Source organism: Lonchura striata, chromosome 2, assembly GCF_046129695.1.
Source record: "Lonchura striata isolate bLonStr1 chromosome 2, bLonStr1.mat, whole genome shotgun sequence".
In the NCBI taxonomy this organism is placed as follows: Eukaryota; Metazoa; Chordata; class Aves; order Passeriformes; family Estrildidae; genus Lonchura; species Lonchura striata.
Window position 1 is genome coordinate 103,173,695 of NC_134604.1, and position 20,869 is coordinate 103,194,563.

The 20,869-nt window shown below is 39.6% G+C and overlaps 2 protein-coding genes across 2 annotated transcripts in view; one reads left to right on the forward strand and one right to left on the reverse strand.

Moving 5' to 3' along the window:
- PHEX (phosphate regulating endopeptidase X-linked) overlaps nt 1-20,048 on the forward strand; it is a 97,843-nt gene extending 77,795 nt beyond the window's left edge. The window contains exons 16-22 of the mRNA XM_021552941.3: nt 6,882-6,936; nt 10,024-10,091; nt 11,446-11,576; nt 14,509-14,574; nt 14,686-14,790; nt 16,510-16,586; nt 19,706-20,048. Coding sequence (XP_021408616.2) covers nt 6,882-6,936; nt 10,024-10,091; nt 11,446-11,576; nt 14,509-14,574; nt 14,686-14,790; nt 16,510-16,586; nt 19,706-19,808 — 605 coding nt within the window. The 3' untranslated portion in view covers nt 19,809-20,048. The remainder of the gene's footprint in view (nt 1-6,881; nt 6,937-10,023; nt 10,092-11,445; nt 11,577-14,508; nt 14,575-14,685; nt 14,791-16,509; nt 16,587-19,705) is intronic.
- Nucleotides 16,034-20,869, reverse strand: part of LOC110483230 (uncharacterized) — a 305,944-nt gene continuing 301,108 nt past the window's right edge. The window contains exon 6 of the mRNA XM_077790894.1: nt 16,034-19,976. The gene's annotated coding sequence lies outside the window, so the exon portion shown is untranslated. The remainder of the gene's footprint in view (nt 19,977-20,869) is intronic.

A 20,869-nucleotide genomic window follows, 5' to 3' on the forward strand; every position in this document is an offset into this window, starting at 1 on the left:
CGGTGCCCCCGGTCCGGCCGGTCCCCGTCGCCTCTGCCGCGCCGCCTGCCACTCCCGCCGCGCCCCGTGCCGCGACCCCACCACCCCCCGCCTCCCGGCAACCCCCCCGCGGTGCGGGCCCAACATCAGACGGCTCCGGCGGGGCGGCAGACGCGGCCGCCATCTTGGTTCGGCCGGCGGACCACGTGGTGCGCCCCGCGAATGCGCGGTTCGCGGTGCCCCCGGTCTGGCCGGTTCCCGCCGCCTCTGCCGCGCCGCCGACGGAGCCCGCCGCTCCCCCCGCGCCCCGTGCCGCGGTCTGCGATCAGCCAGAACCCCCGAGCTCAGCGGCGGCGCCGGCAGAACCCCCGGAGCCGCCAGAAGGAGCCCCACCGCCGACGCCGGGGACCACCGAGTCGCTTCCGGGTTTGCCGCTAAAGCCCTCCGTGCCGGGTGCCCGCCCGGAACTCCGGCCAGCCGTGCAACAAGTTCTCGTCACCCCACCGCCGCCCCTACAGCCCCTGGATGCCCCCACTTCCTCTCCTAGGCTGCATCCACATTCCACAGCTGCAGCCTCAGCTTGGAGAGAGCCCTCCACATCCTCAAGTTTCTCCCATGAGCCTTTGCTGACAGTCTCCACTCCTGCCCCTCTGCCCCAGCTGTTGGCAGCTGCTGCATCTAATTCACAGCTTAGCATGCAGCCAGGGAAAGAGGAACAGCACCTGGCAGCTGCTTTGACGAGTACAGGATCCACGGAGAACTGTGCTACCCCTACCAGTACCACCCCTGCTGCCTCAGTTTCCCAGGATGCTCAGGGAATCATTGATGGCCTCCAACTGATGGACAGGCATATATCCAAGCCTCATGGTCCCAGAGAGTGGACGGCTGTCCCATCTCTGGACAAGAGAGAATTCCTAGTAGCGGCAGGAGATAGTTGCTTACCTTTCTCCTATGGTTACCAGCTGTTGGGGGGTACCATAGAAAAGACATCTAAAGCCCTAGAAAGCAGCTTATTAAAACAGAAAAGGGGAATATATAAGGCCACACCCCAAAATAGCTTCAACAAAGCCCCATATGCATACAATCTTTCAAATTGCTGTATAGGACAGCCTGACATGCCCATTTACAGACACTTTCTGAACAACAAAAAAGTAAAAATAAAAGTCTTGATCAAGACCTCAGTCACAGGACAAATAGAAAGCCCATGCAACCTCGTAACATGGGAGAGAGGGTTTGCTTGTGTCTCTACAGGTGAAGGACTCAGATGGATCCCGGCAAAGAATGTAAGGCCTTACCATACACCGAAATCTGGCAGTGCCCTCACCAATGGCAGTGACTTTGCAGGTGCAAACCAAGAAGCAAGCGCTCAGATTTGAACTGTGCTAAGATGAGATGAAAACTACCTGCCAGAAACAATTCAAGACTATGGACATTTATTTTCACATGCATGTTAATTTTGTACCCTTGTTGTTACATTTGTTCTCTTATTTCAAATTTTGTATTGAAGTTCCACCTATAGGTTAACCGAAGACAAATGCCTGGGTAACTCTGGCCAAGACTGCAAGCTCTGATACCATATCTCTAACTGATACAAAGCTCTAATAGACTTTTTCAACCTAGTCAATTATAGAACCTTCCCCAAAAGGTTTTTATAACACTACCTCAGTTAAATTCTTCCATTAGACTAAAGTATTCAAATGGTTAAAATGCTCAATCAGTAAAGAAATAAACGCCACCTTGATTACAATTAATAATCTAGCTAAACAGTTTAACTGGAGGTTTGAGCTCTGCATCTTGGCTGAAGGAACTCTGTAGAGTAAGCTTGATTGTTTTAAGAGTAATAAGTATAGTTTCAGTACCAATATGTTATATACCCCAAGTTGTGCAAAAATAGTAATTAAGTCTGTATTTACCTTTTCAAAAGTTTAACGAAAAGGGGCAATTGTTGCAGAGGATAGATAGATACGATTGTTATTTTAGCTAGCCGGATGTCACTTCTACCCTTGGATGAATCATGGAGTGAAATGGACTCTTCCATCCCACCCCGCAAGAGATTGTGGTTCATCCCGCACCTCTGTACCTGCCCCTGAAGCATCGGAGTCTGTAACCCCATTGGCCCATGCCTTGTCCCAGCCCACCTAGGAACCCCTGAAAAGGGGGCTCCGAGCGGCCATCCGGCCTCTTGGCCCTCTCCTCTCTTGGATTTCCTCCCTCTCTTGGCCCTCTCCTCTCTTGGCCCTCTCCTCCCCTCTTGGACTTCTTCCCTCTCTTGGACTCCCTTCCTCCCTGGGGCTTCCCCTCTCCTAAACCCTCTGTTTCTCTCTCCCCTCCCCCGTCCTCCTAAGCCCAGCCACGTGCTACGCCTGAGAGCACGAGGCCTGGGCATCCCTGAATTCTCCAATAAACCTCTTCCCCCAAGAGCAAGCTTCAGAGATCTCTGCCTCCCTACACCCCAACCGTGCAAGAGGAGCCTACTCTTCCCACACTGGACTATTTGCAATGAAGTAGTTTCAAGTGTGCCATTAGTTTCCTGGAGGTTAATGAATGTAACAGATCTGGACTGAACACTTCTGAGCCCTGTTATTAAGTAAGCTCTAAGTGTCTTAAGTGAGCCCTCATTTTCAGTTTTCCTGATTTACTAAATACCACTATTCTCTTTTATTTAACCATGGTGCATGATCCTTACCTCCATTCTTTATTTTTTCTTTCTAAAATTCCTACCTATGAATGTATAAAATCAAAGAACTTGTACTTTGTTCTTCTCCCCCTAGCCCCCATTCCCTCACCCCAGGGAATCCACTGAGGCTGTTTTCTCATAAAATAATGGCTTCAGTTACTTGTAAAACAGATGCTTTCAGATTTCCCACTCCCTTAGCAGACAGTATTTCTTGGCACCTTACAAACCACATCATGTTCCTCCTCATGTTGGCCCACTGAGGTTGGTGAACACCAGGTTCTCTCTTTTTCATGAGTAGAAAAAACCTCTTGTCAGGTGAAGGAGAAACTGAGCCAAGAATTGAAGCAGAGGCTGCAGAGTCCTCTTTAAGACCATTACTTCCCTGTATCTTTTAAATTAACTTATTCACCGAGTTCTTAATAAAATTAAGCTTTGTGTTCATGCATTGCATGGAACAGTTACTGTGCCTTACACAATTTATATTTTCTGTCCTTGTACAAGTTTTTTTTTCTGTCCTCTTTGTCCACAAGATAAAACTTGAAATAAGGTGTATGATTCAGGTCCATGTAATGACAGACAGTTTAGTCTCTGTCAGCTACATATGGATGCTCAAAGCTGTCTGTGTGTCTTAAAGTGTCTGAAAATAATGTGTTTTTTCTTATGTGTTTTATCTGAGATAAAACTTGCAGGAGCCCCTTGCCAATGAGACTGACAGCTAGACCCCAAAATCAAAACTATCACTGGGATGAGATTCAGTAGTCCAAATAGAAGTCTGTGGAACCATTTTAAACAAATGTATCCTTCCCTTTGGGCTGTTTTAGACAACTAACCAACATCCCAGCTGTCTTCACATTTCCTTATGTGAATTCAATGTTCTTTGATTACTGACCAGCAGTTAGTCTTCCCTTTAAAACTCTACATCTGAATTCATTCAGTGAATGAATGTGACTTGAAAAAAACAAGTTAGAGCATTTGAAAACATCTGAGAACTGTCAGCACACCAATTGGCAGAGAAGCCTGTATATCAAACAGTTTAGCACAGCTATCTCTTGTATCTGTTATTTATCTGGGGGATTCACTAGCCTGTGAAGTTGCTTAAAACAAACCAACCTCATTATTGGAAGTTGTAAATGCACTAGCTTGGAATAAGGCTTTTCCTTGCTCAGTTAAAAACATCATGCAGTATAATTGAATAATGTAAGTGAACTATACAATTTGAATTAATATTTAGACTTGAACTCCAAATTTCCATGTGATTTGGTGAGTCTTCTCATGTACTTTAGTTTAGTTTATCCATTATTGCTCTGCATTTTTTTCAGGGAATTATCAGATCAAATGCAGTTATTTGTGTCTTCTTGGTAAACTAGCAATATTATACTGCGGTAAGGGTATTCATCTGCAAAGTGTATTATACAATATACCATGTATTATGGTATATACATAATATATGCATATATTATTGTATAATACCTTCATGGTATTATACAATAATACCATGAAGGTATTACCTAGTAAATGGATTTATTAATCCATTTATGATAGCAAAGCCCCTGCAAAACTGAAGAAAAAGAAAACACCTTCAAATTTTAAATACATTCTGACTTTACAGCACCCTGCAGGAGAGAGATGCTGAAAATGACATTATGGATACAATGAAGATAGAAACCTTTAATTACATTAAAAGTAGTCTTGTGCAGGAGATGTTGCATGAAAAGATTGTCAGCTCTTAATGTGTTCCTTGTAGTGTTGGAATAGTGGACAAGCACCGTCAGTCCCTCAGTGCTGCTGACCTCAGGAGAATGGGATCCATTTGCTTTTCTAGCTCACCAAGAATCACTTTCAGACCTAGATTTTTCTTTATTACCAACAAACAAACAAACAAAACCAACAAAACCATAAAAACATGCACCCCCCAAACAAAATAAAACCAAACAACTACTGGTGGTAATGTATTACAGTTTCCTGAGGTTTTCTGAAATGTGTAGTACATTCTACTGGCCTCTAACTCTGCTTTGGCCTGACAATACTTCCTGAGCTTCCTTTAGTGCCAGCTACAGAGGTGTTTTCATACATGCCCTGAAGCAGAAACCACTCCTTCAACCAGCATTTTGCTCAGTTATATCTAACCTAAAATAGATCCTGACTGAGTAAAATAATTACCAACCTGTTGTACAGATTCAGCATTGGAGCTCCCTACCATTCATGCCCATTGACTTGTTTAGTGAAACTATCTCATGGCTTAACTCAGCTGACTGTGTTTCAGCAATGTTCTATGATGACACATTTAGTGTAGCTGCATAAGCCTGAGTGAAGATTTGCACCTAATTTGCTGTAAATAATGTATATTACCTCTACTGCAGACAAGAGCAAACTCACTACAAGTTTATATTATTTTATAAAAAATAATTGCAGCTCCTTAAAAGATCTGGATAGCCTCTTGGTGCAGTGCCAGGCACCCAGGATTGTGTGATCATTAAACATGATTTGTGGGGTGACTGTGCTACCTTGGTTCATACTGCCTTCAGTATGGGTTCATTTGCTCATTTTGACCACAGTTGCTCTCCTCTGCTATTGTGGGGATAGCATCATTTAGAGTTGTCAGAGCCTAAGCTTTACAAAACCTTTTCTGAATTTCAGTGTTTGGATGGAACCAGTTCAAACTAGATTTTCAGCTCTGAACACAGCTCTTAAGGTCTAACAAGCAATTTTCCTCAGGTTGTATGAGTGTACCATTGCTCCCTAAAATGTTCAAAACATGCATAATAAATAATCTTCTCTGTGCACTGGGAGGCAAGGAGAGTTAGATCAGTAAAACTTTGTCCTTGACATTGGTAAAACTGTGGTTTGCAGTGCTGGAAAAGAAAATTATATTGTGCTTTAAAGAATAAAACAACATCTGGAAAATTAAGGATAAAAAAACCCAGACAACACTTGGCAAATAAGTTTGAAGCCCACCCTTTTTATAAGCTAATTGCAGATAGGGAATGATGGCAGCCATGGAGGAGCAACAGGAGGACATTCCTTGTGCCACATCACTTGGCATGAATTACACTCAGCATACTGGGTTTGGTTTGGGTTTCTTGGTTTGTTGGGTTGTTTTTTTTATTTGAAAGTAAGTTTTTAAAGACTTTGTAAGGAAAAGACAAAGGTCTTGACTAACAACTTATCTCAGATATAAAGAAGTCCATAACCAAACTATCAACAAAAAACTGAAGAGTGTTAGAATCAAATGAATATAGTTTTTGTATTGTTCTGGGTGTTCAGGTGATTTCTTGAAGAGAGACCCATAGGGTAAAGAAGAGTTCCTGGGAAAACAAGTGAGTCACTTGAGGAAATGTTCTTCCTCAACAAGGTGATGACCATGTGGGTAAATCTTCTAAGCAGGTGTGTACCTGTGCTTTATAGATGAGAGTTTGTGACACAAGACAGTAAATTTGGGCCTGGAAGTATGTCACTTTTCACCATCACATAAGAACTTTGACCGTGGGTGTATGTTTTATTTAGCAATTATTTGGGATGTTAAACTTCTACCATGTGCAGTTCTACTGTCTTTAGTATCCTGGCACTAAAATGTCACCCTGGAATTAAAAATAAACCTGTGACTTTGAATTTGAGGAACAATTTTGATTCTTGTGTGAAACATCAGTAGCTCATCACTCACCAGAGTGTTTCCATTGTTGATTTTTTTGGCAACTGCTTAGTCTACCAGAAGCAGCCAGATAATATTCATAGCTAGGCTGGCCCTACAGCCTTAATAATCTACAGTTTTCCTTTACAGAAGTGCCTAAGTATGTTCATTTACCTCTATTTTTCATAGACTAAATAGAATCAGGCTTGTATTTTATAATTTTCATATTTCTTGCTTCACTGAAGCCTCACTAAGCTAACAGTATTTTAATTCTTATTGCACTTCACCTATGTATTTTCTATTGATCAGTCAGCCACCTGAGGATAATCCAGTCCCCTTCATAGGAAGCATGAGGTGTGTTTCTCACAGGAACACATGCATTTATTCAGACCCGCTTGTGGCAGGATCTCTGCTGCCTCTCTGAGATCCTCCCTATTGCAGTCTACCTCCCTATTGCAGTCTCCCCTTGAAAAACCTTCTGAAACCAAACAAATGAGGTCATAAAATCTAAACCCTTGGACATTGTGACAGCTATTCAGCTGTATTCAATTGACCTCACCAGTTTTTTCTGGTTTTTTTTTCCTTTTTTAATTGCAGGGTTCCCAGCAGGAGAACTTCAAAAGCCTTTCTTTTGGGGAGCAGAGTATCCTAGGTAAGTAGTGCACAAGGGAACCTCATCCACCTAGAACTGAGGAATAACAGGGAAAGGTATTGCAAACATATATAGACAAAGAGGAGGGTTTGGAAAAGAAGGCTGCACTGCTGAAGGCAACTGAAAGCTAGCCCCTAGGAAAACTGTGTTGTCCTGCTCTAAGGCAAACTTGGTCCTTGGGTTGTGCATTCTCTCCTGCTGTATCCTGCTTTTGCCTCTGGAAGGGCTGACTTTGAGAAGTGCTGCTTTGTGTGATATTTTCTTACCCTTGGGAGCTGTATATGTTGCTGTTGTCTTAAACTGATGACTGATTTCTCACAGGAATCGCTAATTAAGTGCACCCAAGTGGAAGTATTTCAATGCTACAGCATGCAGATGTAGCAGTGTGCACATGGCAGGTATTAAAAGGAATTGTAAATCAGATAACTAACACTTCCTGAATAGAAGTGAATACCCAGAGAAGCCAGTTATTATCAGTGTATTGTTCATTTTCTGCTAATATCTAAGATTAGCAGTGGGCCCTTGTCTGTGCCTGTCAAGGTGCATGAGAATATCTTCATGTGCATAAGTGATTGCCTGAGACTGCCTGAGCAGGCCCATGTGCCAGTGTAGCTAAGGAAGGGTAATTATAGGTCACATACATTAAATTTTGAAAAATCACTGCTTTTGTGCAGTTCAGTAGCTTTCTATTTTAGGGCAGGGTAAGACCATGAACAATTTCTGGTGGCAGTTTCTGAAAGTTATTTTGCAGTTATATAAAGCCAGTTGCTGGCGAAACATATCCTTAATAAATCATTGTTAAAAAGAAAAAACAAATCAAACTTTTCAAACTTTTTGGTTTTGCCAGTATCCAATCTAGATTATGTCCTTGTAAACAGGAAATTTGGCAATATATGTTCAATTTATGACCAAATTAATTTGCATTCAAACAGAATTCTTATGGGCCAGGTGACTTTGTAAGTGGTAATTGGGGATAGAAGAAAGTCCTTTCTTCTTTCTTAAGGTGAACTCATTTTCTGTTATCATTATTGCAGGCCAGCTTTGCTTTCTGAACGGATTTCTCTGTATTCTGACCTTCTGCCATTGTGATAAAACTGTGGTTCTTTCAAAATATTATACTTTGCTCATTTCTCTTCCTTAAAGGTTACCTTAGCTTAAATTGGTTTTGCTGGAGTACGTATCAAAATGTAATTTAGTAAACAAATGTAGCTGGTTTATATCAGACAGCAGATTGCTTTTGTCCTTGAAATATTCTTGACTTTTTCTATCTGCTTAGAAGAAACATTACATGGCAGTGGAACAGATAAACCATCAAGAAGTTACCAGTGCCTGCTGAAAATCTAATTTAGCAAATATTTAACATTTAGTGGCATTTTAGTGTCCAGTTCCAGCACAACCACCAAAATCCAGTTACATCTATTTGCAGAAAGTAAAGTTTAGTTATCACTTTTACATCTCAGTACATTAAAATAACACTCAAATGCCACTGTTCACAATTGTGAGTCTTCAGTGCCATATATATTGAAATAGAGACTTCAAACTATCTGACCTCATTGCTTCCTTACAGTTCTGAGCCTCCCCATTCCCAGAAAGTTCCCCTTTAATATGGTATCTGCTGGGCTGCACCTAACCCTTCCATCTCTGTCCAACTGTGCCCAGAAGTGAAAAGCATGAACTGAACTGCGAAAATTTCTGGAAAAAATATTGTTGAGATGGACAAAATGCTGTGCTGGGGTTCACAGATTCAAAGGCCAAAATTCCCTGCAACCTTAACCCCATCTTTTGGAGTTAAGGAAATCTCCAAGGAGCCATAGTGCCAGAACACCAGCCTGTTCTTTGTCCCTACCACTCATGGTGACAAAGAATCTTAGAAGAAAAATAAGATGTATTTAGTAATAGGGTTTGTTTCTTCTGGATCTCTTTATACATTTTGTGCCATTATTTTTATACTTCTCCAGCTGCAAAAGATCCTGTATAACCCCTTTACTTCAGATATGGAAAACAAGTCTTACATAGGGCATTTATTAGGGGTAATTGTCACTGTGTGCTACACAAGATTACAAACTTGTCACACTAAAGGATGGCATTTCCATTGCTGAAACATGCAATTTTAACCTGCATTTTTTGGAGATGGTGTGCAACAGTACTTGGGCTAAAAAACAGTAGGGGAGATTTTAACACATGCAAAGTACCATTAAGGAAAGCAAAAAAAAAAGTGAAGGATTTTCATGGGAGCAGAGGGAATTAAACGATATAATAGTTTTTGGGCATGACTGAGATGAGCAATTAGTGCACTATGGATCATTAAGTCCAATAATATGTTATTTCAAAATCCTCTGCCTTCTATTTCAATACAATGTCTTAGAAATACTGTAAGCTACTTTGAAGTATAGCATCTCAATAACTGAAAAAATTAAAATCACAAAAAGTAACTTAACAAAGGAAAGATACATTGAGTAAGTCACATAGCCCCATGATACCCACTGTAAAAAAGCCCTGAGCTTTTCCCTCTTTCATTCCTATTTCTCCTAAAAGCATGCTTATTGGGATATAATAAGGAAGATATAATTAATTGTCAGTCAGGAATACAAAGTATTTCTTTTTACTCTGTCTCCCAGGTGTCTTAGATCTTACTGTGTATCATGTCCTATTCCAGGGCAGGTGCAAGGGAATTATGAGACCTTTCTTTTTAAAACTGAATGGAAATCTGTTAATGCTTTACAAAAGGTAATCATTATTTCAGAGTAGTTACAGCTATAACTTTGTCCTGTTCCCAGTCAGAATATTCAGAATTCAGTCAGCTGAAGGAGGATGGAGCTCATATGATCCTGATAAGGAATTTGGTTGGAAGAGTGAACTATCACAGTGCTTTCAAAACTTTAGATTAATTCTTACTTTTAAATGAGAGTTTAACATTAAGATTTTCAATGTCTTTAAGTCAAAATTGTGTGGGTTTGATTTTTAGACCTATATCCCCTGCCTCCTCAGCCTATTTTTAAATAAATAATGATATTTCCTGGGGTCTTTTGTCCTTTAATGTTCACGACTGTGAGCACTTTCTGAGGAAGCTGCTTCTTTGTGTTACAGGTCATTAAGTTATGGTGCCATAGGAGTGATTGTTGGCCATGAGTTTACTCATGGATTTGATAGCAATGGTGAGTATTTGATGCATTTTGATAACTTTTTTTATTTACGGAGTTGACAGATTATAAAGCTGACTTGTACATGCTGTAGCATTTTTCTTATTTTGTTTTTTTTAATGTGCTGAGGTGTGTGAAAAAATTATAAACTTTTATTTATTAGATTTATTTACATGGAATCATGCTTGTCTGAATTGGATTTTATTTGGTAAGAAATACCACAAGTTTGATTCTTTCTGTTTGTCTTGAATGAAAACTAAATCAGCAGCAGATTCTGAAAGTCCTAAGAGGGACAGGGGGGAGTCGGAAGGACAAAGGGATAGTTTCTCTTTGATAAAAATTACTAAATAAATTTTCATTTCAAGTTTAACATTTTTAAAAAGATAATTGTAAAGTTTTAAAGTACAATACTGGAACAAGAGTGGTAGAGAAAAGGTGTTGCAAAATATTAAAATTAAATTAACAAAAAAAGAGAGACAGGAAAAAAGTAGTCATAAAATGTCAATGCAATTGTCCTGACAAACTGGGTGGAGTGGGGCATTGCCACAGATTTGGCTGTCTCAGTAAAGTGCTTTTAAAAATTGGGACCTGAGAGAAAGTTTGGGGAGAGTGGGGAGGAGGGAGATGCAGACAGAAAGAAACTTGAACCCCCTCCTCTAGGGAGTAATTTTAAGTTTGCTTATGTTGTGTAATATTGAATACCTTAAAAAAAAACCCAACAAGCCCAAAAAAACCCTGGTATTCTGTTTGCTCTACAACACTTTGTGTCAGCAAACACCCAGAATGGAGACATTTTCCTTCATAAACTCCCACCTTGTGTAGGTAAGCACCTAATCTCCACTCGTCTCCTGCCAATAAGAAAGGAACCTAAAGCTTGATTCCCAAGCAGACCTCTCCTTACCAGAGTCTTACCTTCCAGATACAGAAAGAAATACATCTCTAGGGAATTTGTCACCTTGTGGAAACTTTAGAAGTTTGCATTAAATGCATTTGTTTCCTGATCAGGTGAAAAATTAATAATAAATTATTTACCATCACATTAACAGAATGAAAGACATATGGTCTGAGGATGAAAAATGCAATTATACTTGCAAGAAAGCTAAGTGCCTCTTACACTATGTGATTATAAAATGTGCTATAGAATTCATTAGGTATTACTATATTTTTCTGCAAATAAATAAATAGACAATAAATAGAATGCCGGATTTTCACTGCTGATTTGAGTGGGGTCAAGATTTTGCTCACTGTTCCTATCCATTTTTTACACATACTCACATGAGAACATTCACCTCTCATTTCTGTGATAAATTCCTAAAATGTAAAAGTTCTTTCCTGCAAAAACATTTATTTTTTTTCTCTCCTTTTTGAGGTCGGAAATATGACAAAAATGGAAATTTAGACCCTTGGTGGACAACTGACTCTGAAGAAAAATTTAAAGAGAAAACAAAATGCATGATTAATCAATACAACAATTACTACTGGAAGCAAGCAGGCTCACATGTATGTAAACCACCAGTAACTGAAAACAGTGGTACATGAGGAATTTGGGTTGTTGTGATTTTTTTTCCTTTTATTTAAGTTCTCTTTTTACAAATCCCAACATATTGGAATATTAAACTACCAGCTTCATTTCTCACAAGAAATGATTTTTTGAGGTGAATAATTGTGTTAAAAATTGTCTGTCAGGTTTGATTAGTCCAGTCAAGTACCACTACCCACACTCTGGTGACAGGGTTAAAACATTTCTCTCCATCACATCTTTTTGGAGTCAGAGGAAGAGGATGAAGCTACTCAGCAGGGCTGGTCTAATTATTGTGAGCATGTTAAATGTCTTCTGAAGATGAAGTCTCTAATGAAAACTGAACATTCACTCTTTTAGAAAGAATATAATAGCATGTTTTATAGATTCCTTTAACAATTCTGCCTGTTATTTATTGCAGCTATAAAATGGATGCATAAGCCCTACTTTATTTCAGATTCAACTCTTGCTATTCCTTCCATGTGTGCACACAGACCCCATTTGTATGTTTAAGCAAGGGAATATGACAGCAGTATCTCCTAGAAAAGGATTGGAAAAGTGCAAGGGAATTGTTTTTGTTTCATTGTGTATCAAAGGTATGGGCTTCTCTGAAGGTGTGTACATTCATATGTGTGTCCAAAATGAGGATAAACAGGATATGTCCCAGATCTTCAGAAATGAATAGCTGAAATTCCAGTGATGTTGTCTGGGACAGGATTTTGATCTTAGTTTTCAGGATAAAACACATACTCCAGTCCCCACTCAATTCTATCACCTCTACCTACATTTTAGAAATACTGGTACATCTTTGCCTTTTAAGAATAGTGAGGCCGTTAAATTCTTATCAACAGTTCTAGCACTTTTCCCAGGCTTGTGTGTACTGATCTCAGAGATAACAAAGCCATATTGTGGTCCAGTGTGAAGTCCAGCAACTCAGACTTGAAATATTTCATAATAAGCTAATTTACAAATAAAAATTCTCAGGTTCATTCCTGAATATTTGTAGGACAAAAATCATCATTACAAAAATGTTACTGAAAGAAGATCTTTAAAACCTCCCCCAAGGATGTGGCTGAGCTCTTCCCATGCCTCTGCCATTGGCTTGGCCATCCACTTTACCTTTTGCACTGTCTCTTGAGATGAGGTAGGTCTGAATTTCCTCCCAGTGTAGATACTGCCTTTGAAGTCCATGGGCTTACTAGAGAAATCCTGTTACCCACAGCCTTGTCATCCCATTCCTTCTATATCCACAGGATAATCAAAACCACTTTTTAGATGATAGAAGATTTTTCCAATTTTCTACTATATTTTATAGCGTTTGTTTGAAGAGTTATGCAAGCAAAGACCTTTTTTATTATCATTTGGGCCTGTCATTTACATCAGCACTCTGCAGGCTTTTTACCCTTGTATGAATATTTTCATGGATCAAGAAACCTATTTATTCTTCTTCCTTCTCATTTGGTATACAATAAAATTGTCTCCAGAAAAGAAATCTAATGAAAGAAAAAGTGGATATAGATATAGCTTCAGAGTGCATTAATCACATAAATTCATCTTATCAAATAAAGGGCTTATTATGGTCCGTGATCCCTGCCACAAACTCTCTGGGCAGAGTAGTCTCAAATACCTGATCCACAGCTGCCTGAGATCAGCAGAAAGAATTCTTCCAATTTTTAGCTGGCCTGTGGCCCTGTGCCACTGTTAGGTTACTCTGATCTTGTGCTCTAAGTCAGTCTCGCTCACAAGCCCAATGCAAGTAAAATGTGTGAGCATGAAGGCCAGGGGAAAAGGCAGCTGTGTGCATGTCTGCTCCCTGGTGCCCCAGCACCTGGTGTCCTAAAAGCTTCTCTCACCTCCATCTCCATCCTCCTGAGGCAGGGGAGAGCTGTCAGGAAGGGTTGCACTTTCCTCTGTGGCTCCCATTTTTCCTGTAAGATGTCCTGAGTCCAATCTAGGTGCTCATCTGCGCTGAGTGTGGGGCTGTGCACAAGTTCCTGGCCATTCCCTTGAATTTTCCCCTCATTTGCCATCCTGAGACTGAGTCCTGATGCCAACCCCACTGTCCTGATCCCTGTGGCACGGGAGAGCTGATGGCTGCAGCCAGCACTGACCTACAGAGCCCTGCTCAAAACCATGCTCAATTATCTTGCTTATTTGAGGCACAGGAGAGAGTAAAAGTGCTTAATTACAAACACAGTTGGTAACACAAGTACTTTAGTAGGCTGGGTGAGTAGAGATAATGCTACTTCAGCAGAAATCAGGATTTCTTTGTAATGACATTGCACTTGGTAATGCCAGCAGACCAGTTTCCTCACAAAGTTTATGCAGTGCAGTTTCCAACAATACATTCTTGTTGCTATTGCTCCTGTTCTTGGAATCAATAACCAGGAGAAGCAGCAGGAATCTCCTTTGCAGATATTTTTAGAGCACTGAATATACTACCAATTTTGATTCTGTCTCTGACAGCTATTTTTAATTATGCTTATTTATGTTATGACTTAGAAGTTATTTTAGCATCCCAGTAGCATATTAAGAGTTATGTAGAGAAATAAATATAGCATTTTAGATAAAAGTTTAAGAGGCTACTGGATGTTACATGTCACCAGATATAAACAGTCCTTAGGGGAAAATTACTGACACTCAGCTCAAAGATCAGGACTGGATTCTTAAGTAGATTCTATCTAATCTACTATGTTTTGTGCTACAGAGATCTATGACCAGAGCCAGGATAACTCATCACAGAAAATAGTTTACTAGCAGTATTCACATGGAAACCCAGTTTTCTTAGCCAAATTTAGTTAAAATTGACTGAGGTGTTCTTGCCTTGTTTTACTTTTCCCTCTCATTTTGAAGTTGATCAAGTAGGAAGTTCAGAAATGGGTCAAATGACTGATGTTCTTTCATTTTGCCAAGGTGAAAGGGAAGAGAACTTTGGCAGAAAACATTGCAGATAATGGAGGTTTGCGAGAAGCTTTCAGGGTAAGTAGATAGAAAAATATCTGAAACTTCGTATTATTAAAAAAATAAATAAAACAAAAAGCTATGGTTATCTTCATGCTGCTGAAAGGCACTGAGTATCTTTCTTATCAGGCATACAGGAAATGGATAACAGAAAAAAGGGGAGGAGAAGAAGAGCCTTTACTGCCAGGCCTTGAGTTCACACATAACCAGCTTTTCTTTCTGAGTTATGCCCATGTGAGTAGCACAAATGTGTTTCAAATCCTCTCTATTGTCTTGAACAATGTGCAATGCACAGATGAACTTGCTTGTTTTCAAAAATCTGCATCACCAAAACATAGATTTTGAGAGTATAAGCAAAGACTTCTCCCACAATTATTATTTCCTTCTCTTTTCCTTTTTGTCCTCAACTCCTCATGGTCCCAGAACTGCTGAAATTTTTTTTGGCTTTGCACAGTGTCGTCACAACAACTTTCTTTCTGCTTTCTGCTTCCCTGCACAAAAAGGGTCTTCCTGCATGTATTGACTCATCAGCCTCCTTGAATCTGAACTCACACCACTTGTTACTGTGTACGCTGTTCAAGGAAACTAAGCAGCAGTGAAGAAAATCTTAGTTTATTTTTTCCCATCTGTAACTAAATATGCTGTGACAAAACTTTTATAAGGGATGTGAGTTTTTTAGAGAAAGCATAGAGTGAGGGAGAGGATCGGAAATTATTTATTTGGGTAAAAAAATTGGGGCAAACTCCCTACATGAGAAGTAAAAAGCTATAAAACTTTGCCACCAGTTGAAGGAATTAATCATCTCAAACTGAAAAAACAGGACCCAATGCAAGCAGTCCTGGCTGAAAATAATTTCTCTGCTGAGAGTCAGTGTAGCAGTCTATGGGCCTATGGCTGTTTCAGTTTATTATATTGAACAAAGACAATATTACAGTTTCATTGTTTATGCTGAATTAAGTTTCACCTTGTGTCAGTTTTTCTCCAAGAAAATTTTGAAGCTATAGAGAACATCTGAGGGTTTTACAGGACCACTGCAGAAATCATATGTCCAGTGGTCCCTCACAGGGAGGGCACATGCACAGTGAGAGCAGTGTATGTCAGGTACCCTCGAGCTCAGACTATTTTCACAAAGCTCAAGATACTCAACAGACTTATTTAAAATGTCAGAACTGTGTTCAGCCAGAAAAAATTGCACTGAAGTCCACAGAAATCCTATGGGCAATCTGCCTTAAAGGATTTTGTTGATAGGAACATTCAATGTAGAGACTTAGGTAAGGTAGGGGCAGTTTAAAGGAGATTTTTCATGCAATGGACACAGCGTAAGAGGGATTATTCAGTTGTGCAAATGTTCTGTGTACCCTGTTTTTTGGTCATTTATGATTGGGTTAAGTGTCATATCAGGAACAGGGAACTGAGGACCACTGATGGATATGTGGAAGATGTGTAATTTACTGACAGATGAGAAAAGATACTGACATTCCAACATGGCATAAATATATTAGGTAATATAGCAGCAATTCTAGAGATGATAAGCATCATTATGTGTACCTTTTATACACATTACATAGTTTTGGGACCAAGAAGCATGTTTGGTAATTATTAAGGTGCGAGATGCTGCAGAACAAGCTGAAAGACAAGCTACCATTATTGAGAATTTCAAAAAAAGAACTAGCAAAGTGACTGACTAGATGATATGAAAGTGTGTAGAGAAAAACAGTGGGTGGACACTGGATCCATTAAGGGATTTGAAAAGCAAGAGAATATAACAAAAGAAATCTGCAGATTGGCAAAGGTGAAACAAAGCAGGAATTTATGGTGTCTTTCTGTTTTATGCATTCTATAAGTAGTAAACATCTTAAGAACAGTGACATTACATTTTGCTGTATATAAAAAGTCATCACAGATAATGAGTTTTTTTCTGTTCTTTTTAATTTTTTAATTTTATTTTATTAGGTAAGATGCAACTCCTTTAGACCAGAATCTGCGAGGGAGCAAATATATACTGGAGCTCACAGCCCTCCTCAGTTCAGGTAGTGCAAATATGGTATTTCCTCAGTGTACACACAGAATCAATCACTGCAGAACAGAAGTGCAGAAATATAGCATTTTAAGAGGGGGTTAAGAGCAAACACAAAATTGGACTGTGCTCTTGGTTTAGATGGAAATTGAACTGGTTTTATTAGCTTATCTTTCACTATTATAAATGCTCTTCTGTGAAATTGAGGAGCTTGCATCCACCTTCAAAAGCATTTGAACCAGAACACACTCTGATCCCTGTGATTCCTGTAATCATGGTCTGAGTACCTTAAATGCCTCATCTATCACTTTCTTGCCCTAAGCAATTCTAGTTTAGAAAACAGTGAATATAAGGAGGGTCCTTGATTTAATCTGCCTGAGTTCATTAAAAGCTCCTAAGTCTCAACCTTGAATTACATTGATAATGCAAAGCAAAATGTGTCCTGTGAGTTCAGTTCAAGACCAAACTCTTCCACTGGCCTTCAAGTGACACTTTGCTTGAAGGAGCTGTGCTTGTCCAGCCATAACAGAGGGAAACTCTCCTTGCCAAAAGGTCTCCCACAGGCTCCTCTAGCCACAGACACTCATGAACTCCCTGCAATAGGAAGGGGGAAAGTTTTAGAGACTAAACAGGAATTAGGAAGCCAGAGTTTATTTTTCTTCACCAAGAACATGTTGGTTGCATTTACTTAACTAAGAATTCTGTGTTGTTTGCCCTTGGTCAAGTACTACATTACCTCTTTATTTGGACAAAATTCACAAAATACAGTGGATTATTTACCTTCCAGAAAATCCTACCAGTTTTTGTTGACTAAAAGAGTGTTATACCAGTTAGTGAGAGTAAAAGTAGTTCAGTATGCAAATCTGTGTGGCTTTTAATATTGAAAATACATAATGACAATGAGGACAGGAGCATCAGGTTGACCTTCAGCCTACAGAGATATTATTTTCATAATACCTACCTGTGTTAAGATTTTGGTAAAATAACCATCTGTTGTCTTTTAAATTCTTCAGATTTATTTACTTGTATGTATATTTATATTCTGAATCATTTCATTGCTCCATTCCCATGAGATGGTGATACACATGGAACTCTAGGGATAGAGTATTTATTAGGAAAACTCCTGAAGGCATCAGGCTATGAAAGAAAATTTTAGAGAAGTTTAGATTAATATGAGATCTAGAAAATATAGACAAAACTTTTTCTTAGTTTTTGTGAGAAATACTGAAAACTGGCTTCTGTTTCAGAACTGAAGAAAAGCAGTGGTGCTTTTCTCCTTGCAAATCATATCAGCTGGGCTAAAAAATTATCTTCTCTATTTCTCCCAACTTGGTTTCATTTATGTCCCAAGACCATTATAAGCATAACTGTAATACAGGTAGCTCCAACAATGACAGCTCTTTCTGTCCAAAAAGCCCAAACTACCCTTTTAAAAGTAATTATAAAAGGTAACAATAAAAATTATAGAAATGAACAACGCATGTCTTGAGCACAGGTCTGTGCAGCTGAACTACTCACACCAGTTTCTCTTCAAAGTCAAAAAGGAAATGTTATTTTAGATGTTAATATATATATATATATATATAAATAATCTTTCAGCAGGTAATAAGTTTAAATTACTTAGACTCTGCAAGTACATCTTTCTATTGATTACCAAGGGAGGCCAGTGTGACCTGCTCAAGGAAAGGTGTCTCTACTATAATTCAATGGGATGAAATCCAGACACTCCACTCTGATTTCAGTTAATGTGTGGCAAAATCAAACCATGGGTAGAAAAGTGGCGTGCATGCATACATAAAGATTTTTTCACTGGATAAATTCTGGGTTTACTTGGTTTTAATTGGCAGATTTTCAATATTAGCATGTGTCTTTGCTATTTTTGAATGCCAATTTCAGATTGAAATCCCTGGCATGGCAGGCAGAACTCCCACCAACATCAGCAGCAGCTCTGCATGACCAACTCTTGCTGTTCCAGTCCCTGAATATGTATCTGCAGGGTTTTTTTTTTTTTTTTTTTTTTTTTACAGTAAAGCTGCATATCTTATTTGAAGTCTAACCTAATTTGGTAATCTTCCATACAAAACTGACCTTTAGGTATTTTTGTGCCAGATGACTGCAAATTTTCTTACTCACAGAAAGTCTAATCAATGTAATAAGAATATTTTCTACCATTTTGAGCTACACTGAGAAGCTGACTTTCTGCAATATAGAAAAATACCTCCTCACTGCATAACAAAGGCAAGGTATACAATTAATATCACAGTAGATATTTTTCTGCTTTTAACTCAGAAAACTCTTTAATACCATTGCAAGTTTCAGGTTAGTAAATCCCAAGATGGTTAAAAGCATAGGAAAAAACAGCAAGCAACACAATTTCAGTCTAGCAAAGGTAAAAGAATAGTTTCTGACTGCATCAAATAATGCAGATGTGAAAGCAGGAGCCAAGGATGACTGCCTGCAAAGACCAAGCTCTTCCCCTGTGCCTGAGGGTACTAGTCAAGAATTCAGGCACATTGTCCAGCTTGTGTCAGGCTCTTTCACTATCACACCACCTGTGGCAGGAGCAAGAGAGCTACTCAGGGCAGAAGGCTCAGAAAATAGATTTCCAAAATATCAGAGGAGTTGAGATGCTCACAGGTGCAAGGCTGAGCTGCCCAGCAAGAGCCTGCAAAGTCCCAGGGACCCAGTGTGTGTGGGTGTGGATGTGTGTGGGTGGGCAGAGCGTGCTGTTAAGAGAATCTGGAGACTCATGAAACCACTGCCAGCACAACCCCAGTGTGTGCTTACATCCTCCTGCCTGCTGCACCGCAGCTGTCTGGCAGGGCTGGGAGAAGAATTCCACCATGCACCATGGGTTACATTAGAAAATTGTTCTAAAGGACACAGTATCACAAAATACATTTGTTTTCATCGAGTTTCTAGCAAAGCAAGATGTTTCTCAAAGCATGAAACAATATTTGCTTCATATTAACTTTAAATGGGAGCCCATCTCCTGAACCTTTTGGTTTTATTTGTGGAAAAAAATATATGAAAGCCTGAAAATTCAGCCTGAAGTGAAGACACTGAAACACTTGCAGACCTGTAGTGTTTGACAAAAGGCAACCTGCACGTCAATCACTTTTCTCTTTGCAGAGTAATCGGAGCCATGAGCAACTTCGAGGAGTTCCGCAAAGCGTTCCACTGCGCCGCGAACACGACGATGAACCGCGGGGCAGAGTCCTGCCGGCTGTGGTAGCTGTCCCTTCCAGCTCTTCCCTCAGGGGCAGGCTGCGATCCGAACTGCTCAAGCCCAGTGCCAGAGTTTCAGAATGATGGTCTGAAACATGGAGAGGTGTTACTCCAAATGGATCTTCCTCCTCTGTGCTGATGATCTGCATGGATCTGACCGTTCCTTATTTAGAACCTAGAAACATTCCAAATAGAAGAGCTTTTCTTTAAGTATAATAATAAAAAGTAACTCCTTTTAACCATAAAACTCCTCCGGCACATCTGCAGTCGCACTGCTGTTGATGGATAACTGCCATTATCAATTCTAATTCCTGATTTATAGTTGAGCAAGACGTAAATGCTAAAATCCAGTTTTAATCTATTGCTCTGCTGGGGTTCTATGCAGAATGCTCCCACAGTAAAATTTATTCTTTCTGGATGAAGAAATTCATGAGACCTGCTATAAAGCCAGCTCTGATCTGCTGTGTGATACTGCATTTTCATAACTTAAGCTGTCACAGCCCAGCATGCCATAAATGATGTTGCATGATGTAAAGACACAAGACTTTATATAAGTTCAGTTTAACATGTCAGATTAGTGCCTCTGGTTTTGGAACAGCTTCAAGCTGAGAAAGTACCTCATAGTATTAATCTGTAGGACTAAAACATAAAGGATACTTGTCAGATCGTGGCCTCTTCTAATTTTAGAACAGCTTATGATAAAAATCAATGTATGGTGAAAATCAGAGGCTCTCAGAGGGGATTCCTGGCACCATGATACTTATAAATATGTCACCATTTTTTCCGGTTTACACTGTAGGCAGATTTTTTCCCAGGGAATGGTTTTTACCTTGTGCTGAAAATAGCTTCATCTACATTTATTTTTTTTTAAGCCAGAAATACTATACCAGTTTTAAATGATGGATTTGATAGTTTCTGAGTCTTACATGGCATTTTAAGTAGAGTGTGTGCTTGCCCTCATGTTCTGGATGGGACAGGATGACTTGTGATTTTAAGGCAAGAGTATGTGACAGAAAAACAGAGTACCAGCATAATTTGACTTGTCTGGCTAAAAAAAGAGCAATTGAG